Source organism: Adiantum capillus-veneris, chromosome 24 (assembly GCF_014529385.1).
Source record: "Adiantum capillus-veneris isolate H3 chromosome 24, ASM1452938v2, whole genome shotgun sequence".
Taxonomy (NCBI): domain Eukaryota; kingdom Viridiplantae; phylum Streptophyta; class Polypodiopsida; order Polypodiales; family Pteridaceae; genus Adiantum; species Adiantum capillus-veneris.
This window is the reverse complement of record NC_140954.1, coordinates 67,634,710-67,661,535: the sequence shown is the minus strand read 5'-3', so window position 1 is coordinate 67,661,535 and position 26,826 is coordinate 67,634,710. Positions and strand designations below refer to the sequence as shown.

The window sequence follows — 26,826 nt, the reverse complement described above, 5'->3', positions numbered from 1 at the left end:
CAGCTCGAATGGTGCTCGCTACCTCAAACGCGATGCAAAATACGATTTCCTATTTAGCAAAGGGGTGAGTTACTAACCCATCAAGGGGGTAATTAGGTACAAAGCTGCCAACAAGGCTTGAACACATGATCCGACGGCCAAGATTCTCTTAAAGCTATGCCAACCACAAAAGCATTCAATCTCTCTTGTCTCTAATCTGGTCCATTTTGGTGATATTTTTTGGGGGTAGGACGGGTCCTAAAGAGGGGCCCGTACTTTTAGTGGCACCTCTATCCTAGTTAAGGGGGCTAATAGAATGACAGTCCCAAGTACTACCAAATGAAGACCCCAACGCAGTCTTCATTTCATCATTTCATCAAGTTCGAAGTCGGCTCATTGGCATACGTGGGGATCTGTGTGACGGGTGCATGCATTGTTCGACTCTGCTCTATTACTATAGTCATGTGCAACATCATTTTTTTTGCCAATTGCATGCTAGAATGTGGAATAGGAAGGAGCAACTAAGAGCCGGGTCACACCCGGGAGGAGGAGTAGTGGGATCTGGTTATTCCCACTAATACTTGGTCGCACTATAGCACCAAAGTTACTGCCGGGTTTTTAGAATTCCCATTATAGCGTCTTGAAAAGCAAGGGGCTAAGCGAAGACTTCGGTGTTTGCACCTACGCAACCAATAGAGCATGGACGTTTAGAGCTGAGTCGCACCAAGGATTAATGGGGTGAGTGGGAAGAAAGCAAGGATTCAGGTCGCACTCTTTGAGTTAAAAAGGAAAGGTAGATGTGGGAGAAAAACATGGAGAAAAGGTGAGAAGTCTATTGGTTATCTCATTCCATGAGTTAACGAGAGAATAGAGTGAACGTACAATTCGCTTAATCCCTCCAATTTCACAAGGGCCAGTGGGGTTTCTATTTTCATGGAAAGTGTTGGAAACTTTACTTTTTGTACAGTATCACTCCCCCCCTCCCCCTACTACCCTTGAGTGCGACCCGGCCCTTACCTACGACTAGCAGTACTCCAACACCTACCGCCTCCTAATCAAACTATACCCGTGATGCTTGCACCATCTCAGGCTTGAAATCCCGTGCCATGAAAGTCGCCATGACTCCTGCAACGGATTCAGTGCCAATATTTCCCTCTTCACAAGCGTGCTCAATGTAGCTTGAGTGCATCTGGGCTGTATCGATAAAAGGCTGGCCCTGCTTCTCTATAAGCCAGCATGCTCATCATTGCCGATAGTTGCAGAAACTTGAAAGCAGGGAATTCAAGGGCACGCTAAGGTAGGATTATGGCTCAAGGCCTGCCTTGGGTTCTCATCATAGAGAGAGAGAGAGAGAGAGAGAGAGAGAGGACTATGGTGCATGTACTACTCAAATAGGGAGTCCATAGGCAGCACTGTAATCTGGGAAGCTTCTCTTGTGCGACGATTGTCTCCGTTGCGATAAAACACAGTTGAATTCTCTGAGTTCTTTGGAGAAGAGATGACATGATGCAGTTCTACATCAAATACTGACGTTACCTTTCTCCGCAGATGCGACTATACAGGACCTTTTATAAAAGAGCAAAGGCTTGAGAGACATCATCTGGGAAGCAGTGTGAACAGAGGTGAACTGTTTTTCTAAATGTAAATTTTGTATACTTCATTCCCTTCTTTGCATGCCAGTGACGGCGTAGACGTTTCCCCCTTATTTGCATGGCGGTGACTGCTTGGTTGCTTTGGAAAGGCCTTGTCTAATTTTCCACTACTCTGTGAATGCACACCTGAGTTGTTTTCGATAGCTGCCTTTTTCCTAGTCGTTGTTTGACTACTTGATCCATGTTGTTATGCTTGGCTACTTGTTCCGTGGCCCTCACCTTCATGAATGCATTGACTCTACATTGTCAAATGACCAGCACAATCCCACCACCAGACTTTTCGTGAATAGCTGCCTTTGTCATCATTGTTGGCTGTGTTTGTCTCCCTGCAGCCTGAAGGTCTATGGGGTCATAAGTGAGAGACACTAACATATTGTGAAGAATACAAGCCAAAATGACATTTGGAAGCTTTTGTATGTCAAGGGATCTGATGGTTCCCTTCAAAATATGCCATGTACACTTCAGGCGTGAAAAGGCACGCTCAGTGACTATACGGGTTGAAGATTGCATGAAATTGTAGTTGCGATGACGTTGGCTGACCAACTCTGGGCATTGAAAGGGTATCATGAGCCACAGCAGCAACACATATTCGCCATCACCAACAATATAATTTGGGAATGATGTTTCCTGGAAATTGAACGATGCGCCCTTCAAGCGGTCTCCTCCTTGGTGTTGGGATTAAAGCCCAAGTGGCCTCTTATACGGATATGGCCGTCTGCCCGCCCGCCCGCCTAACTCACATATCACTAACTTTTTGTATATACTCACTTATACTTTTGTGGATAATAAGGCATTGGGAGATAACCCTTAAAACAGAGTTCTCTACGTACTGTGTACTGTGTAAGCTCTCTGTGCATCTGTGTGTGTGTGAGTCGATCCACGCTCCGCTCCACGACTTCAATTGGTATCAGAGCTTGGTTCAGTGCGGTTTTCGTAATCGCACGCGCACACTTTTCAGACAGATTCTGGATCCGAAGCTCGAAAATTCACACTCGGCGTTTCGGGAGCGTTTCCACCAGGTGACCTAAGATTTATCCCCCTTTCGAAGCCGTTTATGCCCTCAGAATTTCGTTCTGAGCACTACAGCAGAAGATAGATTTCAGCCGCAAAGAAATCCGTCTTGTGTAGATTGGCAAGCAGGAGGTGGTCTGCATCGATAACGGCATCGACATACATCACTCATTCGTCTTCAAAGCATCATCTATAGACCAGGTACACATATATATCATCAGATATATATATTGCAGTCTGCATTGCTACTTCTTGTGCTTGCCAGGTTCCAGGGGAGGTGTGGCCATATGACGGCTTGACACCACTGGCATGTATTGCAGATTGATGTACTGTGATTGTGGATCTGCTAGTTGTGAGTCACGCTAGCAGACAGACCGCCGCAGCGGTCATAGGACAGTGATTGGTCTATTGTAGGATGTATGCTAGTTTTGGACAGTTTGCTGAGCCATCTGTGAGGGTCATGTGTGAGGTTTTTTGAAGCCAAGCACTAGGGGCTGGGTTACCCAGTGTGAGGTGGATTAGGTTGCTGGAGTTCCCCTCTACACGCATCCTCTTCGGCAACTTTTATCCCATAGGATGTATGACTTTGTGTAGACACTGGATTGCATCTTATGCGTCAGGCCGTTGAGGCATTGTTCAGGGTTCATTCTTGAGATAGATACAAGTTCTGTGATCTCCCAGACAGGAGACAGTGTATGCGTACATGACAGCATATTACAGAGATTTTCAGATTTGTCACTGGTCAGCTATTTATGATTGTTTTTGAGCTATCTTTTGGTTCTCAGAGCTCAGTTTACAGGGAGGACTCTGTCAAAATTTTTCCAAAATACTGACAGTTCCTGAGGAAAAGTGTTCAGCTTGTTGTTTACAGCTTGTTTATTGTGTACAGAGGCCAGTTTACAAGGGAAACTTTGTCGGATTTTTCCCAAAAGTAAATAGTTTGGTAAATATGGCATCTTCTCAAAGTGAGACTCTTTACAACATAAAGAAGCTAGATGGCACAAACTTTCCATTCTGGAAGAAGCAGATTTGGCAGGTTTTGGTGCAGAAAAAACAAGTGAAGCCACTGAAGCTCAAAGGGGAGAGACCAGAAAGTATGGCTGAAGATGAGTGGGAAGAGCTTGACGAGTTAGCTTGTTCCACAATCATGCTGACACTGATAGAAAATGTTTACTTCAACGTAGCAGAAGAGACTACAGCGTATGGCGTATGGCAAAAGCTATGTGGTATGTACGAGAAACAAAGTGCTGCTTCTCAGATTTATTGGCTCAAGAAATTGGTGGATTTGAAGATGAAGGAAGGGACAGCCATGTCAAATCATCTCAATGAATTTCACACAATTTTTAGCCAGTTAACATCACAAGAGATAGTCTTTCCAGATTCAGTGAAGGCTATGTTTCTCTTAATCACTTTGCTAGACAGTTGGGATACTTTTCGTACAGCGTTAAGTAATTCTGTCGCGCTAGAAGGTCTTACAAGTGCCAATGTAGAAGGCAGCTTGCTCACAGAGGAAGTGAATAGGAAGAACATTGACAAATGCAAAGGCAATAGTGCTTTGGTCGTTTGAGGGAGACAACAGTCTAAAGAGAAGAAGGGTAAGAAGACACAAAACCGAAGTAAGTCTTGTGACTCAAAGTCAAAGGATGACATAGAATGCTACCATTGTGGCAAGAAGCGTCACATGAAGAGAGATTGTACGAAGTGGAAACAAGAAAAAGGCAAAACAAAGAGTTCTGAGCAAGATGAAAATAAGAGTTCAATGAAGATTGAAGAGGTGAATGTCACAGGATCTGGTTCAGACAGTGATTATGGTATAGCAGCTGGTGACATCTTCCTCACAAGCAATCTTGATTCTGTTTTCTTGACTGCAGAGGATGGACATGCTATGAGTGATTGGATTGTCGACTTAGGGACATCTTTACATGTTTCTCCGCACAAAGAGTGGTTTACACCATATGTGACTACTAAAGATTATGTCAAACTTGGCAACGAGTAGGTTTGTGACATACTTGGAGTGGGAGATGTGCAGTTGAAGTTTCAGAATGGCTCTTCTTTATGGCTTAAGAATGTCAGACATGTTCCAGCAATTCGAAAGAGCTTGATCAGTACAGGGAAGTTGGATGATGCGGGTTATGTGACAGTCTTTGGGAACAACGCTTGGAAGATCTCCAAAAGTTCGATGACTATAGCACATGGCAGCAAGTCAGGAACTTTGTACACTTTACATGTTTCAGAGGTTAAAAACCATGTAATTAATGTGATTGAGCAGCCAAGTGTGTCACTGTGGCATCGTAGGCTGGGACATATGTCAAAAAGAGGAATGGAAATACTTTCTCATTATGGTTATTTGCCCTCCTTTTCATTTCAAGATTTCGAGTTTTGTGAGCATTGTGTTTATGGTAAGCAAACACAGGAACCGCACAGATCAAAGAGGAATCGTAGGGACGAACGGTTAGCTCTTGTGCACAGTAGTGATCTATGTGGACCAATGCCTAGTTTGTCACTAGGGGGAGCAGCGTACTTTTGTACATTCATAGATGACTATTCTCGCAAAGTATGGGTTTACTTATTGAAGCACAAGAATGAGGTGCTCAAGGTTTTTAAGACATTCTTGCAGCTTGTGGAGAATCAGAGTGGTCAGAAGCTGAAGTGCTTGAGAACTGACAATGATGGAGAGTACATTTCCAAAGCTTTTCAAGACTTTTGTGAAGCAAAAGGGATTAAGCGGGAACTTACTGCACCATATAATCCTTCACAGAATGGGGTTGCAAAACGTATGAATAGGACCATACAAGAGAAGGTTAGAAGCATGTTGTCAAATGCTGAGTTGCCTGATGGATTTTGGGTGGAAGCAGTGGCTACAACAGTCCATTTGATCAACAGGTCTTTGAAGGAGTACGAGCGGAAGTGCGACGCGAGAGAGAGTGCGAGAAGAAGAGCACGACGATATGGTAACTCGCTCTACTGTAATGTGTAGAGCATAGTGAGTTCTTATTAGGTTTTTACAAAAGAATATGTGTACATACCTGGCGGCCCGCCCACTTACCTGGGCGACCACATTGGGCTTTATACCCCAATAACCTCCCACTTAAAGTCCAATGTGGTACTTTAAGTGTGAGAGAAGCTACTATACAAGCTAATATACAAGAGATGTAGAGAAGTGATGTACTACCCTACACCTAACTGCTTGCGAAAATGCGCAAAGCTCTCTGAGGGAAGTCCTTTTGTAAGTAGATCAGCAGGATTTTCTGTGGTGTGAACTTTGACAAGCTGAAGTTGCTTATCCTCGAGCATTTCCCTGATGAAATGATACTTCACATTCACATGCTTTGTCTTTGAGTGATAAACTGGATTGCGAGCCAATTGTATAGCACTTTGACTATCACAATATAACACAAGCATCTCTTCTTTGATTCCCACATCTGTTACTAGTCGATTAAGCCAAATTGATTCTTTGCATGCCTCTGATGCTGCAACATATTCAGCCTCTGTAGTAGACTGAGTAACACAATCTTGTAATCTAGAACGCCATGATACTGCTCCACCAGCCAATGTAAAGACATACCCTGACGTAGACCTTCGGTTGTCTAAGTCACCTGCATAATCTGAGTCTGTAAAACCCTTTACACTTAGCTCCTGACTCCCATAGCATATACGCATACTCTTTGTAGCTTTTAGGTATCTCAATATTCCTTTCACTGCCTCCCAATGTTTCTTGCCTGGGTTTGACATGTATCGACTTACTACTCCCACTGCAAATGCAATGTCTGGGCGAGTAGCAATCATTGCATACATCAAACTACCCACTGCAGACGCATATGGAATCTTATCCATTTCAACCTGTTCTTCCTCAGACACAGGACAATCTTGTTTGCTAAGTTTCACATATAGTGGCAATGAAACACTCAGTGCCTTTCCCTTCTCCATATTGAAACGTTGCAAAACCTTGTCAATATACTCTGTTTGAGATAACCAAATCAACTTCTTTGATCTGTCTCTCTCAATGCGCATACCAAGTATATGACTTGCCTCACCCATGTCTTTCATGTCAAACGATTTTGCCATCTTTGACTTCAAAGCTGAAATTTCTTCCAAGTGCTTGCCAGCAATCAACATGTCATCCACATACAAAATAAGGATCAGCCAACTGCCATCCTTAGCCTTCTTTGTATATAGACAGTGATCGAACTCACTACATTTGTAGCCTTGAGAAAGCATAAACTTGTGGAATTTATGGTACCATGCCCTCAGTGATTGTTTTAAGCCATAAAGACTCTTTAACAACTGGCATACCCAATCTTCCTTGCCTTTCTCAACAAACCCTTCTGGCTGCTGCATGTAAATTTCCACATCTAAATCACCATGCAAGAACGCTGTCTTGACATCCATTTGGTGCAACACCAAATCTAATATGGCAACCAATGCAAGAAAGCATCTCAATGTAGTCATCTTGACCACCGAAGAGAAGACTTCATCAAAGTCAATGCCTTGTTCTTGCTTAAAGCCCTTGGCAACAAGCCTTGCTTTGTACTTTGGCTGACTATCATGAGCGGTCTTATACCTGTAAACCCATTTACAAGGTAGAGCCATTTTGCCTTGTGGTAATTTAACTAGCTTCCATGTCTGGTTTTTATGCAGAGCTGTCATCTCTGATTGCATGGCCAATTGCCAATTCCCGGAGTCCTTCATTTGCACTGCTTCCTTGTAACATGAAGGCTCATTGCAATCAGTCAACATGACATAGTTCATAGATGGAACAAACCTATCAGGAGGTCGCGTGACACGTCCAAACCTACGCACAATAGGTGGCTGAGGCTCAGCCACAACCTGTGGTTCCACTCTATCCTGTCCTTGCTCCTCTTGAGCCCTGACATTTTGTCTTGCACGTGCAGGTCCATCTTCTTGGAAGACAACTCTTCTAATCTCCTCAACCCTTTCTGGTTTAGAATGATATTTGGATTCATTAAAGTGAACATCATTGCTGCGGACAACCTTTCTGGATTCGGGATCCCAAAGTCTATACCCCATCTCACCAGAATTACCATAGCCTAGAAATATGCACTTTCTACTCTTTGGCTCAAGTTTGTTCCTAAATTCCTTTGGAACGTGAGTATATGCCTCACAGCCAAAGACTCTGAGATGCTTGTATGAGGGCATTTTGCCTGACCATACCATCTCTGGCACTGAATCCTTCTGCAAAACCTTGCTAGGAGATCTATTTACAAGATGAACAGCTGTTGATACAGCTTCAGTCCAAAACCCATTTGGCAGCTGTGCATTAGACAACATACTTCTGACCTTCTCTTGTATGGTCCTATTCATCCTCTCAGCAACACCATTTTGAGGAGGATTGTAAGGAGCAGTAAGTTCACGTTTTATACCTTTTGACTCACAAAAGTCCTGAAAGGCCTTTGAAACATACTCTCCACCATTGTCAGTGCGTAAGCATTTAAGCTTCTTACCACTCTGATTCTCCACAAGTGTCACAAATGTTTTGAAAACACTAAACGCTTCATCCTTGTGCTTGAGAAAGTAAACCCATACTTTCCTCGAGTAATCATCTATAAATGTCATAAAGTAAGAAGCTCCCCCTAGAGATAGGTTAGGCATAGGTCCACACAAATCACTATGAAAAAGTGCCAACTGTGTATCTCTTCTACTGCTTCTATGCTTATGTGGCTGCTGTGTTTGCTTACCATACAGACAATGTTCACAGAATTCAAAATCATTAAATGAAAAGCCAGGCAAATAACCAGAACGAGACAAGATTTCCATTCCCTTCTTGGACATATGTCCTAACCAGCTATGCCACAAAGAAACGTTCGGCTGCTCGGTTACATTGATTACATTTTTAGAGACATCTGATACATAAATCATGTAAAGTCCTCCAGACTTTACTCCATGTGCTACTGTCATAGAACCCTTGGATATCTTCCACATGTTCTGTCCAAAAGTGGTGACGTAGCAAGCATCATCAAGTAAACCTGTGCTGATTAAGCTCTTTGTAATTGCGGGAACATGTCTCACATTCTTCAGCGTGAAAGAAGAGCCATTCTGAAACTTCAATTGAACATCTCCAAAACCTAAGATCTCACATGTCTGCCCATTGCCTAGCCGAACATGATCTTTAGTGGGCACATAAGAGGTAAACCACTCCTTGTTTGGAGACACATGAGTGATGCCCTTGAGTCTATAATCCAGTCACTCAGTGCATTTCCATCAGATGCTGTAAGAAGAGCTGAGTCCATTGTATTCTTCAAGAAGTAGATGTCTCCTGACACTAGACTGTCATCCACTGCAACAGTGTTTGTCACATTTATTTCTTGAATCTTCACTGAGGACTTGTTCTTCTCACCATGGTCTTCAGCTTTCTCTTTGCCTTTTTCTACTTTCCATTCTCTGCAGTCTCTTTTCATGTGAACCTTCTTGCCACAATGGTAGCATTCTATGTCACTCTTGCCTTTAGCACTGCGGAACTTACTACGAGACTGATTCCTCTTTCCACCTTTGTACATTTTCTTTGGTCCTTCCCCTGACAACTAAGGTTGTTTCTTTGCCTTTGTCCATTGTCTTTCTATTGGTTTCTTCAGTAAGCAGACTTCCTTCTACACCTGCTATGTTCAAACTATCTGGAGGTGCAGAATTACTCAAAGCTGTGCGAAAAGTGTCCCAACTTTCCGGCAATGTGATCAACAGGAACATAGCTCTAACAGGTTCATCAAACTTGACACCTTGAGCTGACAACTGACTATAGATTGTGTTGAATTCATTTAGATGATTGGACATAGGTGTCCCTTCTTTCATCTTCAAGTCAACAAGCTTCTTAAGCCAGTATACCTGTGAAGCTGCACTCTGCTTCTCATAAAGATCACTCAGCTTTAACCATGCTTGATAAGCCGACATCTCGTCTGCTACATTGAAGTAAACGCTTTCTGCCAAAGTCAGCATAATGGTAGAAAGTGCCAATTCATCCATTTCGCTCCATTCATCTTCGTCCATATCTTCTGGTTTTATCCCCTTGAGCTTTATAGGTTTTATCTGCTTCTTTTGTACCAACACGTGCCAAATCTGCTTCTTCCACAATGGGAAATTGGTTCCATCCAACTTCTTGATATTGTAAAGAGCAGTGTCCTGTGATCCAGCCATAGCTACGCTTCACAGTAGTTTACTTTTCTGGGAAAAATTCGGCAGAGTTTCCCCTGTAAACTGACCGCTGAACCAATATCAACCTGTCAAATGAACCAAGAAAGCTTCAGATTCTGCAGAAATTTTGGCAGAGTCTCCTTTGTAAAATGGCTCTGGTGTACTAAAAACAGACCAAAAAACAGCTCAAAAAACACTGTCTTTCTGACACTGTAAGCTACGTGTAAACCTGTCCTGCACCTGTACTGTCTCTCACTGTCTTGTCACTGTCCTGTAAGCATAGACTGCGACAATGCCTCAACGGCATTAAAGCAAAGATGCAATCCCAACTGTCTAACTCACAGTCAATACATCCTAGCTGCCTATCTAAGGGTGCTCGAGGGATCGCTCCAAGACCTGTATCACCGAAAGGATCTCAACATTCGAGAATCCCCCAGCTCAATAAAACCTCACTCGACCCTCAACAAAGGCTGCAGTAAATCTGACAGTACATAGACTTCCCACAAAGTCATACATCCACAAATTTCCCACTGTATGTTGTAACCGCTGCGGCGGTTGTTTGGTGCGTGACTCACAGCCAGCAAACCCTCAAAAGACATACATCATCTCTGACAATACATCCCATGTGGAATTACCTGCAATGTCAGGATGAAATTTGGAATATCAAGCAGCAAACACAAGCTACCTGATGAACTAGTGGATGTCGCCTACAGTCTGTGTGTAGATGCGTCCGTGTCGTATGTGACACGCCTCCAAGAACTGTGAGCCGTCCTTCGATGTGTAGACAGCCACAAATCAACACTCTGGGAGTGTCGATATCCTCAGCACCTGCAGTTGTAGGCCAAAAACCCCAAATTTGCAGAGTCGGATCTGCACCCGTCGAGACCACGTAGTCGAAAATGGCCTGCGCAGACCTTTGTCGAAGTCGAACGGTGGCCGAGATGACCTCAGAATGAAATTTTGACAACACCAAGCCCTTTGGACTCTCCCACAAGATTTAGGGCCGTGTCTTCGCCTGTCGAATTTCACTCCAATCTGATTTGGTGACTCTAGCCTCCTGCAGTGCTGCCCCGAGCCTCGATCTGAGCTCTGATACCAGTTGAAGGAGTACGAGCGGAAGTGCGACGCGAGAGAGAGTGCGAGAAGAAGAGCACGACGATATGGTAACTCGCTGTACTGTAATGTGTAGAGCATAGTGAGTTCTTATTAGGTTTTTACAAAAGAATATGTGTACATACCTGGCGGCCCGCCCACTTACCTGGGCGACCACATCAAAGTTACCCGAAACGGGAACGGGGAACGGGAATGGGGGCCTCCGAAACGTTTCCGGAACGGAGCCCCCCCGAAAAAGCGGAATGGGAACGGGGGCCGGAACGGTAAACTCGAATTATGCTTAAATTAGGGTGGATTCAACCTATATGTTAGTAGAGAGCCACACACACTCATTACTCCAAGTAGAATCCTATTTAGGCATGCTTTGCAATGATGCTTAAGTCTTAAGGTGCGGTCATGACTCATGACACGAATCCACCATTCACATGACACAGAAGCATCTTGATTCTTCATAGAAAGGACATTAACTTAACTCAAAATTAAAAGAGTCCAGACTCCACACAAAAGCTTGGAGAAAAACAATGATACTAGATAGATCATGACGATGGCTTACAAGGCCAGCCAAGGCGCTACAAAAAGATATAAGGAGCAATCAGTCATGACTCATGAGTCATGCTTGAGAAGAGCCTCCTGCCTCCCAATCTGTAGTGGTGTCCTGGATCTCATGAATATCATCCCAATCCTCCTGCATAGGCTCATCCTCATGTGTAGATGTTGCCGCCTCTCCAAGCACCTCTGCCTCTGGCTCCATCTCCCACTGTAGAAAAGGGTCTGTCACTTTAGATGCTGACTTGCAAAGCATTCGTAAGTTTGCACTGACAAAAACAAGGTCATTTGCTTTCTCCACTCCAAGTCCGTTCCTCTTTCTAGATGCAATGTGGCTGTAAACACTCCACAATTGCTCCAAGCAAGAGGAGCTAACCGCTTGGCTGAGAATGCGGATAGCAAGTCGCTGAAGATCGGGACCATATGAACCATTTTCTTGCCACCACAAGACCGAGGAAATCTTGGTGCGATCAATTTGGGCATCGGCAGTCCCAAATGATCCTCGCATATCCCTGTAAAATGCAAGCTGATCCTTGATTTTGCGCTGCATGTCTCTATCAGGGTGAAGCCTCTTCAAAATAGTGTTCCAATGTGTATTTACCTCTGAATCATGCTCCTGTCCTGCACCTTGGAACTCTGGATCCAACACAAAAGCTGCACCATGAAGAGGTGAACTATAGGAGTTCCACCTGCTGCTGCATAGGACTTTGATTTCTTCAAGCCTATCTGGGTCCTTCTCAAGATCTCCAAGCGCCTCCACCATGCGATCCATTGCTTCATAAACCTTGCCAACACAAGGTTGCATACCATCTATCACTCTAAGCAAGTGAATCACTGGTTTTACCATTTTGTCAAGAGTCTTGAGAGACTCCCAGAACTCTGGATCCTCTACCTTCTCTGTACAAATGATCCCTGCTGCTGTACGTGCATGGGAAGTCTCAGCAAACTCTGTACTAGTGAAGAGCTGCCGCACTGCACTCTGACACTCCACAAATCGGCCTACCATAAGAAAGTTGTAGGCAAAGCGGGTCTCACAATACTTGAGAAGAACTTTTCCCTCCGACCGCTTCAAGAACTCTGCTCGAAGGACGTTGTGGTTGTTGACAAAAGAAACCACTTTGGCTGTAGAGGCAAAGAGAGGCTCTATCCAAGGTAGTTTGCCGAAATCCTTCAGGAGGTTGTTAAGGCAATGCGCCATACAAAAGGACATCGTGATGTGGGGGTATGTGCCTTCTAAAATAGCCCCGGCTGCCCTGTTCGATGCCTCCCCATCAGTGACTAGCCCTATCACAAGTTCGGACCCAATGGTCTCTATGGCGGAGGCCCACTCTCCTGCAAGGACATCGGCTGATTTTCCTGTTTCTGTAGCATCATGGGAGTGGGCAAAATACATTTCCCCTTTGAAATAGGCAACAATGCCATGAATGGATCTCCTCCTGGTGTCGCTCCATCCATCCGCAATGAGGGTCACTCCATACTTGGTCCATTGCCTCTTCATGTTAAGGGTTGCCGTCTCCACAACGGCCTTCTCTCTATCGAGTAGAGTAGTGCGGAGGGCCTCGGAAGAGGGTGGCACATATCGTGCCCCATACTCTCCTATCCTTGTGCACATAGTCTTGAAGTACTCCGACCTACACATAAGAGGTAACACATAGGTATTAGGATTCAAAGTTAAATTAATAAACTGGTCAATATATCTAAATCCAAAAATGGAAGAATGTCTTACCGAGCCTTTATGAAGGGAATGTGGTCATGATAGAAGAAGCGTGCAACACTTGCATCCACATCCTCCTTCCTTTTCGGATCCCAAGTGGCATGTAGAGTGCGTTGGTGCGGCTTGGGAGTGGAGACCGGCGTAGTATTAGGGGTTGAGAATGGCGATCGAAATGATGTCGCCCCCATCTCCGCCGTCGCCGCATTACTATTACCACCGATGGATGAAGAAGGTGTAGAAGAGGGAAAGAGCAAATCGTTGGGGTCGATTGCGGGGCGCTTCGGCTTGGCCGCATCCTTGGCTTGAAAGACCTTCAACAAATGCTCGTTGACCTCCTTGCATATTGCCACTTGTTGTCCCTCTAGCTTAAGGAGGTGAGCGCGGACTTTGGTTGTGCCGGATTGCCTCTCGAAGCCGCATAGTTTGCACTTCCATGCACGGGCACCACCGGACTTTCCCAACACTCGGGAATGCACTTCGTCCCACCATGATACTTCCTCCTTCTTCTTCTTCGCACCCAAGGACACACGTTCACTTGATGCGGAAGCTTGCGCCATGTGAGACTCGAGAGAGGGAGGGAGCTTGAGAGAGAAAGGAAGAGGGACTCGGAGAGATAGGGAGAGGAGAGGGAGAGAGGAGTGATAGGGAGAGAGAGATGAGGGAGATAAGTATTATGGAGAGATGGCGAGCCGTGAGAGAGAGAGGAAAAGGGAGAGATGGAGAGAGGGAGAGTGAGCTTTCACTTGAGCCTTGAGCTTAAAGCCTTGAGGCCCAAGGGAGAAGGAGAGAGACTTGAAGACTTGAAGGTTGAGCCTTGAGGCTTGAGGAACTTGGAAGAGGCTAGAGCCGACGTAGAGAGCTTGAGCCTTGAAAGAAGGATGAGGCAAAGAGCTCACAACCTTGCCCTTGAGGCATTATATAGGAGTTAGAGTCTACCCCTCCCTCAAACGTTCAAAAACAGTCCCTAAACGCCCCCTGCTTTTTTTAAAAACGGTCATTTTTTTCAAAATTTGAAATCTGCCGTTCCCGTTCTGTTCCGCTCACGCGTTCCCGTTCCGGTTTGTCCGTTCCCTGCCCGTTCCGCCCAGCCGTTCTGGTTACACCCAGGAACGGAACGCCGTTCCGTTGCCGTTTCCGTTTCGGGGACCCAAGTTGGCCGGGAACGTGTTCCGGGAACGGGAGGGGTCCGTTCCGCCCGTTCCCTGTTACTCTGGACCACATTGGGCTTTATACCCCAACAGTCTCCTAGTAGGGTTCTGGATAAGAGTGCAGTGGCCGAGATGCTATGGACAGGCAAGGCACCTTCGTATAAGCATCTCAGAGTCTTTGGTTGTGAAGCTTATAGCCATATTCCTAAGGAGTTCATGAATAAATTAGAACCAAAGAGCAAGAACTGTATATTTCTTGGCTACGGAGAATCGGGCGAGATGGGTTACCGGCTTTGGGATCCTGAGTCCAGAAAACTTATTCGTAGCAATGATGTGCATTTCAATGAAGCCAAGTTTCATGCTAAGCCAGAGAAGACAGAGGAGATCAGAAGAGTTGTCTTCAGGGAAGATGGACCTAGTGCTAGCACATCAAGACAGCATGGTCAGGCTCAGGAAGAACTTATAGTGGCTAGAGAGGCAGAATCAGTTGTAGTGAGACGTTCTGAGCGTCTCTTCAAACCACCTGATCGTTATGTGCCATCTCTAAATTATGTCATGCTCACAGATTGCGGAGAACCATCTTGTTACAAGGAAGCATTACAAGTGGTTGACTCGAAGAAATGGCAGTTGGCCATGCAATCAGAGATGACGGCTCTACATAAAAATCAGACATGGAAGCTAGTTAAATTACCATAGGGCAAAAAGTTTCTACCTTGTAAATGGGTTTACAGGTATAAGATCACCGCTCATGATAGTCAGCCAAAGTACAAAGCAAAGCTTGTTGCCAAGGGCTTTAAGCAAGAACAAGGCATTGACTTTGATGAAGTCTTCTCTCCAGTGGTCAAGATGACTACATTGAGATGCTTTCTTGCATTGGTTGCTATATTGGATTTGGTGTTGCACCAAATGGATGTCAAGACAGCGTTCTTGCATGGTGATTTAGATGTGGAAATTTACATGCAGCAGCCAGAAGGGTTTGTTGAGAAAGGCAAGGAAGATTGGGTAGTTTGCATATGCGTTTGCAGTGGGTAGTTTGATGTATGCAATGATTGCTACACGTCCGGATATTGCATTTACAGTGGGAGTGGTTAGCAGATATATGTCAAATCCCGGCAAGAAACATTGGGAGGCAGTGAAAGGTATCATGAGATACATAAAACATACAAAGAGTATGCGCATATGCTATGGTAGTCAGGATTTGAGTGTCAGATGATACACTGACTCAGATTATGCAGGAGACTTGGATAAGAGGAGATCTACATCAGGCTATGTCTTTACATTGGCTGGAGGTGCTATATCATGGCGATCTCGATTACAAGATTGTGTTACGCAATCTACTACAGAAGCTGAGTATGTTGCAACAAATGAGGCATGCAAAGAAGCTATTTGGCTTGGTAGATTGGTAGCAGACTTGGGAATCAAAGTAGATATGCCAGAGTTATATTGTGATAGTCAAAGTGCTATACAATTGGCAAAGAATCCAGTGTTCCATTCGAAGACTAAGCATATTAATGTGAAATATCACTTCATTAGGGAAGTACTTGAAGACAAGCAGATACAACTGCTGAAGATTCACACCAAGGACAATCCTGCTGATCTACTCACAAAGGGACTTCCAGGAGAGGGCTTTGTGCACTGTCGTGAGTTATTGGGCATTGGATAGATGGTAGCCATGTAAATCTTTATACATTTATGTTCATAGATTTACAGTTACTTAAAGTGCCACATTGGACTTTAAGTGGGAGGTTGTTGGGATTAAAGCCCAAGTGGCCTCTTATACGGATATGGCCAGCCGGCCGCCTAACTCACTTATCACTAACTCTTTGTATATACTTACTTATACTTTTGTGGATAATAAGGCATTGGGAGATAACCCTTAAAACAAAGTTCTCTGCGTACTGTGTACTGTGTAAGCTCTCTGTGCATCTGTGTGTGTGTGTGTGTGAGTCGATCCACGCTCCGCTCCGCGACTTCACTTGGCAAAGTCTATACATCCCTGAGTTGCGCAAAACCCTCTTGTCACTTTGGTAAATTCATATTGATGTGAGTGCAATCTATGGCTCCATAGCAATTGGGTATTCCCCTCTGAGCTCGAAAGCCATCCTTTACGTCTTGCATCTCAGACACTGTAGTTGGCCATTTGATAAGATGTCCACCCCTGTGTGGACCAGGGAGCGCACAAACTCGTGGATGAAGGTGGTGACAATAGACCTTCCACAACTAAAAGCATTTGCCACATGGTAGTGCGTGTTTCCAGAGGCAAGTACTATCACAGAAATTGCCACCTTCTTCTCCACAGTGAAGACCCTACCTGGCAAGTTACAAAATCTCGCGGGTATATCTCCTTGCTGCTCATCTTCGCGAATGAGGTCAGTCAGGCTCGTGAAGAGGTCGACGGGCAACTTGAAAATCTCTCTCCACTGCTCTTCATCTACACGAGCGTAGAACACAAAATGGTTCCACCAGTCGATTGACGAAGAGCGTGGATTTATATACCATCAACCAAGCACGTTGTTGAATGAACCTTGATACTTAGGGGTGTGTTGCGCGGAGCCTGTTGCCCAAAGAAGAGGTAGATATGGGGCAATGTATTCCTCAAACTCCATCTCATCCTCTTGAATTGACTGTGTACTAGATGTTAGACAGTGCAAAGACTCCCACTCCTGAAGCAAGGCACACATCAGAGAATTTAGTGATGGAATTGTTCCTCTCAAGTGCTCTAAAGATCCATGCCTCCTAGACCTGTAAAACAAGACAATTTAGGATCAGCAAATGGTGGAACCTGTAAATACCAGACCAGCAAATGACACTGGCAGTTGACACCGACTGAAATTTGAAGACGTGGGTTCAGGGTATGACACCATCAAATAATACAGAACGATAAAAGCTGAGGAACAATAGATTACAAAAACTGAAAGTATAGGTTCGTCCACTGACACCAGCAACCGAGAGATAAATAAAATTAAAGACCAGCTAATTATGCATAATGAAAATAGATTCAGATGCCTCGTCTTTTCAGTAGTTGAAATGAGTAAGAGTAGTTTAAGCTGCTGATATTTGGTTTTTTTTGTTTAGGAGACGCCGAAATCATTTCAAAGACTTCAGTAATCCCTTTCAGGGATAGACCACAGTGTACCGTTCCATTGAGCAGGGCCATATTTTTTTGTTTCCAAAGCTCGATATGTGAAGAGCCATTCAATACCGGGTTTACGTAGCATTTGGAACAAAGTTCTAAAGCAAACTGTTTTATTTGTAAAACACGACCTGGTTTTCTTTCGTTTGTTCAACATTATGTTTTTCAATATGCAATCTGATGCTATGCATGGATCTTATTTCGATTGTTCACTGGTATGTCCTTTAATTTTTCATATGATGCTTTTCATGGTTTTGTTTGCAGCAGGGGGTTTAGGCAAGCTACTGGTGTCACTGCAAAGTGGATCAGATACCCGATTGACCTTTCCCCAAAGAGAGCACGCGTATCCACTCTAGTGCAAACCGAGTCGGTAAGGGGTTCGAGTCCACTACTCTCTCATGCAGGTCGTTGTGTGGTTTTGAAAGTCCAAAATGATTGTTCCTTATTACAAAGCGCAAATACAGGCATTTGGGTAAGGTTCAAGAACTGCTCATGCGGTGATCTTTGTTTGTGTTAATGTGTGTGTTGTGTATGTGGGCACGCTTGAGCACATAAAGGCATTGCATGTGGGCAAGCAAACGTAATGAGAAGTCAATATTTATTGATGCATGCAACTGACTGTTGTTTTTATCTAATTTGTGTTTATATTAACAGAGAAGCAGGCCGAGAACATTCCTCAACACCTTTCACTTGGTGTCATTTCCTATCGTGTGGTCGTTAGTGATGATTGTAATGGCAAGGCGTCCGCGCAATGTTCTGTACCCCAATGCTCACGACAGCTTATTTGAACAAAAGTTTTGGGACCAGCGAAGCAGCATTCATTTTGCACAGAAAGAGTGGGGAGATCAACATATGTGCCTCTTGGTATCCTGATATTAGAGCACGCAAAAACTTACACATACCAGGAGACGATGACTCAACCTTATCTTCTGTTTTCAGCAATCTTGAAATACTGTTGTGATTTCTGTGCAGAACTTGCAAGTGGACATCTGCCTGCCTCTTGAAGGTGGGGTGATTGATTAAGCTTGAGGCTTTGTGAAGAGAAAGCTTTCTGTAAGGTTTACGGTAGGATGAGAGATTGGTAGAACGCAAAGGCAAGAGAGTGGTACAGTCTCAGCTTCAGGTTTGCTGCATTTGAAGGAGTGGAGGAGCTGCAGGTGATCGGTTGATAGAGCCGTAGTGTGGCCGCTGGGTTGCTTTGTATTTTTTTTTCAAAGGAAATGTATGGCGCTTCAAACCCAGCCAGCCGGTAGGTCAAAGTTGTTAAAGTTTTTATTCTCAAACTTGGCGTTAGGTGCGACCAAGGACTAGTGGGGTTAGAGTTAAAACTCCCCTAGCCCATGGTGGGACCCAGCTCTTAGTTTCACACCCTTCACAACGCGGGAAAACAGATGAATGGTTTCGAACTCTCTGGATGTTCATTAGCGTGTCATTCTCTTCTTGCGTAGAGTGTCCCTTAATATCTAAACTCTGCGAGAGAGAGAGAGAGAGAGAGAGAGAGAGAGAGACGAAGCGATGTTAGGCGAAGGAGGAGGAGAAGCGGCAGCAGGTGCCAACCCTGAGGACTTCGGCAGTTTTTGCCGAGGAAGATCCCACCCTTTACCAGAAAACAAATCGGGATAATGTCTCACTCCATTCTATCAAGCTAGGAGCGCGTTAAGGCTCTTCTTTCATGACTTTGCAGAATTTTTGGACACTGCCGCCAGAGTCAGCAATCTCGTGCAACGAGGGCAGTGAGAGGGCTCTGCAGTTGGCTCTCCAGCTGCTGAACTTGCTTGCCAAATATGGCTCATCATCGGCCATCTCCAGGTTTGACTGCAGAAGAGCTTTGGAAGCCTGAAAAGTGGCTGCTGTATGGTAGACCATTGTGGGCTGCAAGATGGAGGTACAATGCCTCATTAACAAAACTGTCGGCTTTTGCAGAGCAGAAGCAAGGTGATTTTGAGGGAATGGGGGTGCATGGTTCGAAGGGAAAATCACACAGAGCCAATCCATTGCACTTTTGTCTACTGCAGTGGAGCTTTCCATATGTGCAACAAGCATGCTTGCAGAAAGGCTAGCAGTGTCACATATGAACCTGGTTCTCCGTGTGGCCGAGGAATTGAAGGAAAGAAGGATTTATGTACGTTTGTCAGCGAAGCTTGTTCTTGCAGAAGCCTACAAAGGTCTAAGAAGCCGCCTTGCAGGGCGTGATGAGGAGTACCTTGTAGCTTACATGACTCCAGGACCATGAGGGGATTTTGTGACAGTTCGGTCTAGTGGTTGCTGTGTGGAAAGCTCTGCGGCAGTAGACAAAAGTGCAAGAATCCTGCTTGAAGAAAGGCTGGCAACGTCACACATGACAAGATCCTTTGTCTGAATGAGGAAATCAAGGGAAGAAGGATTTGTCAGCAAAGCCCATTCTTGCAGAAGCCTCCAAAGGTCCGAGAAGCCACCTTGAAGCACCTGGTGAGATGTACCTTGCAAGTTACGCGACTGGGGGACACTGAGGGGAGTTTGTGACAAAGTTTATTCTAGTGGCTGTTATATGGAAGCTCAAGAAAGATTGGATCCAATCCCTGTTGGTCAATTTTTGGAAACACTACTTTGCACACCTGAACATGCAGATGTTGTGTAGCTTTATGATGTGAAGCAGAAATGTTGAAAGATTGGGTTTGTTTTCTTCAACTCATTCATTATAATTCGTAGGGTCCCAATCGCTCCTAATTTGGGAAAGGCTTATGCAGCAGGCTATGCTCTCATGTACATGGCTGAGAACGGCTTCTAAGTGCAAACATGATCATTCCATTGTGGAGTCTTAAGGGCAAGGCAACCATTGTCGTTTCAGCATAGAACATGTAGAATGCTGGTTGGCTACAAATGGTATTTGTAGATAAAATCAACTCAAAATTCACACATGTATTAATAGCAGAGGGCATGCCTTTCATCATGCTTCTTATGGCATTATGTGAATCATGACTGAAGGATTGTGTTCCTTTCCTTCTCATGCTCCTCCTCCATACATACCCGGAGTCATCAACATGGTGTCTGGTGCTTCTGTTGGGTTCCCTATATATTTACTTATGCAGGGCCTCACACAACTTGTGCTCACCAGGTTCTTTGCGAATACAGGTTAGCACCTCCAACGATTTGAGTCTTGTGCTCCTCATGAGGTTTTGTATGGATATTACGAGTCCCTACAAGTCAGATGGGTGGTTATCCAGATAACCGATTCACGGTTAAAACACAATACTAATGCTCCTCGGGCTTCAATTTTGATTTCGGTTGTTCAACATCATGTTTTTCAATATGCAATCTGATGCTATGCATGGATCTTATTTCGATTGTTCACTGTTATGTTCTTTAATTTTCCATCTGATGCTTTCCATGGTTTTGTTTGCAGCGGGGGGGTTTAGGCAAGCTACTGGTGTTACTGCAAAGTGGACCAGATACTTGATTGATCTTTCCCGAAAGAGAGCATCGCGTATCCACTCTGGTGCAAACCAAGTCGGTAAGGGGTTCAAGTCCCCTGCTCTCTCATGCAGGTCGTCGTGTGGGTTTGAAAGTCCAGAATTTTGATTTCCAGAATGATTGTTCCTTATTATGAAGTGCAAATACAGGCATTTGGGTAAGGTTCAAGAACTGCTCATGGGGTGATCTTTGTTTGTATTAATGTGTGTTGTGTATGTGGGCGCGCTTGAGCACATAAAGGCATTGCATGTGGGCAAGCAAACGCAATGAGAAGTAATATTTACTGATGCATGCAGTTGACTGTTGTTTTTATTTAATTTGTGTTTATATTCACAGAGAAGCAGGGCGAGAACATACCACAACACCTTTCACTTGGTGTCGTTTCCTATCGTGTGGTCGTTAGTGATGATTGTAATGGCAAGGCGTCCGCGCAATGTTCTGTACCCCATAGCTCACGACAGCTTATTTGAACAAAAGTGCTGGGACCAGCGAAGCAGCATTCATTCTGCAAAGAAAGAGCAGGGAGATCAACATATGTGCTTTTTGGTATCTTGATATCAGAGCATGCAAAAACTTACACATACCAGGAGTCGATGAGTCAACCTTATCTTCTGTTTTCAGCAATCTTGAAATACTGTTGTGCTTTCTGTGAAGAACTTGCAGGGCATTTGCCTGCCTCTTGAAGGTGGGATGATTGATTAAGCTTGAGGCTTTGTGAAGAGAGAGCTTTCTGTAAGGTTTACGGCAGGATGAGAGATTGATAGACGCAAAGGCAAGACATTGGTATAGTCTCAGCTTCAGGTTTGCTGCATTTGAAGGAGTGGAGGAGCTGCAGGTGATCGGTTGATAGAGCCGTAGTGTGGCTGCTGGGTTGCATTGTTTTTTTTTTTTCAAAGGAAATGTATGGCGCTTCTAACCCGGCTAGCCGGTAGGTGAAAGATGTTAAAAGTTTTTATCTCAAACTTGGCGTTGGGTGCGACCAAGGACTAGTGGGGTTAGATGTTAGGTGAAAGGTGTTAAAGTTTTTAATTTCTCAAACTTGGCGTTGGGTGCGACCCATTGTTGTACTCCCTTATACTCCCTTGTACAGCCATTGTTGTACTCCCCTATATATTTGGGAGCCCCACTAGCCCATGGTGGGAACCAGAACCCTGAACAACGCGGGAAAACAGATGAATGGTTTCGAACTCTCTGGATGTTCATTAGCGTGTCATTCTCTTCTTGCGCAGAGTGTCCCTTGATATCTAAACTCTGCGAGAGAGAGAGAGAGAGAGAGAGAGAGAGAGAGAGAGAGAGAGAGAGAGAGAGAGAGAGAGAGAGAGAGAGAGAGAGAGAGAGAGAGAGAGAGAGAGAGAGAGAGAGAGAGAGAGAGAGAGAGAGAGAGAGAGAGAGAGAGAGAGAGAGAGAGAGAGATGAATAACCTAACAACAGTACAAAACAAAGATATATACTATGGGATCCTAGGTTGGTCGATGTGAGCTAAGCAGAAGACTAAGCAAAAATGGGCGGTTTATCACAAAAAAATTAGCATCGGTCGTTGGCGAATCTCGTCAATTTTCTCCATGGTTAGGGTGGGAGACAGCTTACAGACAGGAGACACGCTCAGAGCACAGAGGACGGGGCTCAGGGGGAGTGGTAGTGTTATTTAGAGAAGATTTGCAGCCACTGATACATATAGCCCGCAAGGATGAATAGGCTAGGTACATGTGGGTGAGATTGAAAGCAGGGACAGGCAAATACCTCTACCTAGCTATTTGCTACTGTCCCTCGAGTACATCAGTTTATGCATCACCCAGAGGACAGTCCCCTTTCTCTATTCTAGATGATGACATATGGGAGTTCTCTAGAGATGGTGACATTATCATACTAGGGGACTTCAATGCTAGGATTGCCCATCACCAGGCAGTGTTTTATGATACTTCAGAGGAGATGCTAAGAGAGCTAGATGTCATGGAGACGGGCCTGTCCAGACTATCACATGATGTGGAATATACCGAGTATGGGCGACACGTGATAGACATGGGCACTGCACATGGATTGGCCATCTTGAACGGCCTACAGAGATTTCCTGCTGCAGGAGGTTTTACATGCTTCCCACACAGGCATGGAGCCAGCACAGTGGACTATGTCATGGCACAGCCGAATCTCATCGCTAGTATCGAGGATCTCACAGTCGGCCCAGACCGGTCGGGGTAGCAGTGGATCATGCTCTGGTGTCGATGACCATCTCTTTCCACTTCAATGTAGCACACAGGCCACGGGTAGCAGCCTCTACTCGCTACACGTTCACACGGGAGACGGATTCGGTATACATGGACGGGATCTACAGACGCCTATGCAGTGAGGACCCGGGGCGACCTTTGGAGGAGCTAACTTCTATAATGACACAGACATTGCATGAGGCAGCAGCAGCACAGACATTGCATGAGGCAGCAGCAGAAGCATACCCACACACCCAGCCTGAGCAGAGCCGCCGATCAGGAAGCATGCCCCAGAACAGTTGGTACGATGAGGAGTGCCGCCAGACTAGAGCCAAACTTCAGAAGGAGGTGCTTTTGGGGAATGTCACTCACAAACAGTCACAGATTGACTTCCGACGCTTGGTACGGCGGAAAAAGAGAGCTTTCTTGGCTCGACTCGAGCAAGATCTATATCAGCTATTCTTGAGTCAGGACTCGCGGGAGGCATGGCGGCTCTTTCATGAGCAGTCCTCCCCCCTTGCAATTTCCTCCACAGAGACCTGGGGTCAGTACGCATCATCCTTGTACACAGTACCTGGACAACCGCCCCTCCCCAACCCCCCCGACCCATGCCCACACACATGTGCTTTTTTCACCGCTGAGATGGTGAAAAAAGCCATTGACAGGATGAGGATTGGGAGAGCATATGATCATGATGGCTTAGTCGCTGAGCATTTCATGCATCCAAAGACCTACTAGCAGAGCTTCTATCAGTTATGTTTAACCGTGCCATGTGTGAGGGCCGACCGGACACTTGGAGCCTATCTACGATCATACCTATCTTCAAGGCAGGAGACCCCATGGAGCCTGGGAATTATCGCACTATTATGATTGGGCACACACTGGCACGGTTGTATGCATCGATTCTTGAGCAACAGTTGAGTAGATGGGCAGAGAGGGAAGGAATGCGTGCAACTGGGCTGGATGGGTTCAGGAGAGGCTTCTCTACTCTTGACCATATCTTCACACTCAAGGCCATCATCGAGGAAGGCAGATCTCATGGGAGACGGATCTATTGTAGCTTTGTGGACTTCCGCAAAGCTTTTGACACAGTACCTAGAGCTAGATTGATGCGCAGATTACAGGAAATGGGAGTATCCACAGAGCTCATTTGGGGGATCATGGCATTGTACAGATCAATAGTAGGGCATGTACGCACCCCGGAGGGACTTTCTACACCGGTTCACTCCACTATTGGGGTGAAGCAAGGCTGCCCGCTCTCTCCTACTCTTTTCGGTATGTATGTGGATGAGGTTTCTGACTACATTGACAGCGATGGGGATAAAGGTGCACAGTTGGCAGGGACATGGATTCCACTTCTGTTATATGCTGACGATATTGTGTTGATCTCCGAATCCCCAGAGGGAATGCAACGTCAACTGGATACTCTGCATACGTTTGCCCACGAAAGTGGTTTGTCTGTTAACCTTGGTAAAACCAAGGTTATGGTGTTTAATACCTCCCCATAGTGGATCAGGAGGTCAGCACCTACATTCACATACGGCCAGGAGACTGTGGAGTACACAGACGCTTACACTTACCTTGGAGTGGTTTTCAACGGACCCACATTCTCACTCATAAGAGCAGCAGAGACCAGACTGACTAGAGCCCACGCAGCACTGGGTAGATTGGAGAGGATGTGTTCGCAGGTTCAGTTTCAGGAGCCCAAGACGAAGCTCTGGCTCTTTGACACCTTGGTGGCTTCAGCATTGCTCTATGGGGCCAAGATATGGGGGCCTTCTTTAGATCACCACGGGAGGTCGGGTCGCACAGACGGATGGGGGAACATAGAGAAACCTCTCGTCTCTATGATCTCGCGGCTCATTAGAGCCAAGGCATCAGTACCACGGGCCATTATCCGCGCAGAGCTAGCGGCTCCCCCACTAGTGGTGGAGGCGCTCACCAGATCAATCTCCTTCATAAACCGCACATGGGAACTTCCCAGAGACAGATATGCTCGCATAGCACTTGAGTCCTCTCGACAATTAGCCATACAAGGAGATACAACATGCTGGTATGGGGAGATGACATCATGGCTACATGCGCATGGGTTCAGCATAGACAGACTGCCACCATTCCAGTACTCACTGGATGCACCATCTCTCATTCTTACACGATCGGAGATCACCAAGCTCATCCGCCAAGACCTGACCCAGCTAGACACCAGGAGGACATGGATACAACCAGCACAAGAATTGGGCATGAAGATGGCTTTCTACAAAGACCACCTTCTCCAACTTACGGAAGATGGTTTTGTGACGAGACCAAGATACATGGATACCCACTTGTCTCATGGGATACGATGTGCTATTGGCCAACTACGCACATCGTCTCTCCAGCTGCGGATTGAAACTGGGAGATACAGCGGAGTACCAGCAGAGGCCAGGACATGCCCCTTGTGTGACATGGAACCGGAGACAGGGAACCGGAGACAGAGCTGCATTATACATGCCGCTGCCTTGTCTACTACGAGATACGAGGCCGCTTCCATTGCTTGTTCAGAGAGGGTTTTGGACCACTCGCAAGAGTAATGGGATACGAAGACCAGAGATGCCTAGGTTTGTTCTTGCTCGAGTTGCGCAAACACAGAGAGAGCATGATGAATGGCAGGGCTAGCCAGTCTCAAAGACGGATCACAGACTTCTTGAGAGTAGACACAGGACAGCCGCAAGAGCCACTCCCACAGCAGAGCTCCCCCTCGTCTCACACCAGCGGCACATTGATCGATCGAGCGATTAAACTGGGGAAATCCAGGCGCCCACGACTGCGAAGGACTACACAACACCTCGTCAAAAGAGTCGGAGCACGTTTGGGGAGAGAGAGAGAGAGAGAGAGAGAGAGAGAGAGAGAGAGAGAGAGAGAGAGAGAGAGAGAGAGAGAGAGAGAGAGAGAGAGATGTCATATTAACGTCTTCAAAAGGCCAAAGTGACCTATGAGACCTAAAAGTTACAATGTGGTGGATCTGATACAAAGTCTGAGTAACAAAAGAGAGAGAGAGAGAGAGAGAGAGAGAGAGAGAGAGAGAGAGAGAGAGAGAGAGAGAGAGAGAGAGAGAGAGAGAGAGAGAGAGAGAGAGAGAGAGAGAGAGAGAGAGAGAGAGAGACAAAGCGATGTTAGGCGGAGGAGGAGAAGCTCGGCACCAACCCTAACCTTGCAATGAAACCCCAGAAGGGGTTTTTGGATAGTTGGTGAATGCTCTTGAACAAGGGGGAGATAGTTGCGCGCTCTAACATTATCCCGGTTTGGTGTTCTTGCCGAGAAAGATCCCACCCTTCACCAGAAAACAAATCGGGATAATGTCTCAGTCCATTCTATCAAGCTAGGAGCGCGTTAAGGCTCTTCTTTCATGACTTTGCAGAATTTTTGGACACTGCCGCCAGAGTCAGCAATCTCGTGCAACAAGGGGAGTGAGAGGTCTCTGCAGTTGGCTCTCCAGCTGCTGAAATTGCTTGCCAAACATGGCTCATCATTGGCCATCTCCAGGTTTGACTGCAGAAGATCTTTGGAAGCCCAAAAAGTGGCTGCTGTATGGTAGACCATTAGAAAAATGGAGGTACAAATGGGGGTGCATGCGAAGGGAAAATGACACAGAGCCAAGCCATTGCACTTTTGTCTACTGCAGCGGAGCTTTCCATATGTGCAACAAGCATGCTTGTAGAAAGGCTGGTTCTCCGTGTGAGGAATTGGAGGAAAGGAG

General features: G+C 45.6%; 2 protein-coding genes across 19 annotated transcripts in view; both read left to right on the top strand.

The window, feature by feature from the left end:
• The first annotated feature begins 943 nt into the window (after nt 1-943).
• The window catches only part of LOC147426529 (uncharacterized), a 35,860-nt gene continuing 9,977 nt past the window's right edge, over nt 944-26,826 (top strand). For 15 of the 18 annotated variants that reach the window (XR_015186225.1, XR_015186226.1, XR_015186215.1 and 12 more), the window contains exons 1-3: nt 945-1,276; nt 1,528-1,601; nt 17,382-21,574. Coding sequence is in view for 1 of the 18 variants with exons in the window: in XM_086498677.1 (XP_086354803.1) it covers nt 20,394-20,550; nt 20,822-20,929; nt 21,226-21,359 (399 nt within the window). In the remaining 17 variants the exon portion in view is untranslated. Of the gene's footprint in view, nt 1,277-1,527; nt 1,602-17,381; nt 21,575-26,826 lie in introns of those variants that run through there. The other 3 variants (XR_015186223.1, XR_015186211.1, XM_086498677.1) reach the window with 3 other exon arrangements.
• LOC147426530 (uncharacterized) lies at nt 22,579-26,021 on the top strand. Its single transcript, XM_086498676.1, has one exon. It carries the CDS (start codon nt 22,594-22,596, stop codon nt 23,083-23,085), a length of 492 nt encoding a protein of 163 aa, XP_086354802.1. The 5' UTR covers nt 22,579-22,593; the 3' UTR covers nt 23,086-26,021.

What these genes read in the sequence shown, in the direction of transcription:
- LOC147426530 (XM_086498676.1), top strand. Translation starts at nt 22,594, where the DNA reads ATGTGGGTGAGATTGAAAGCAGGGACAGGCAAATACCTCTACCTAGCT.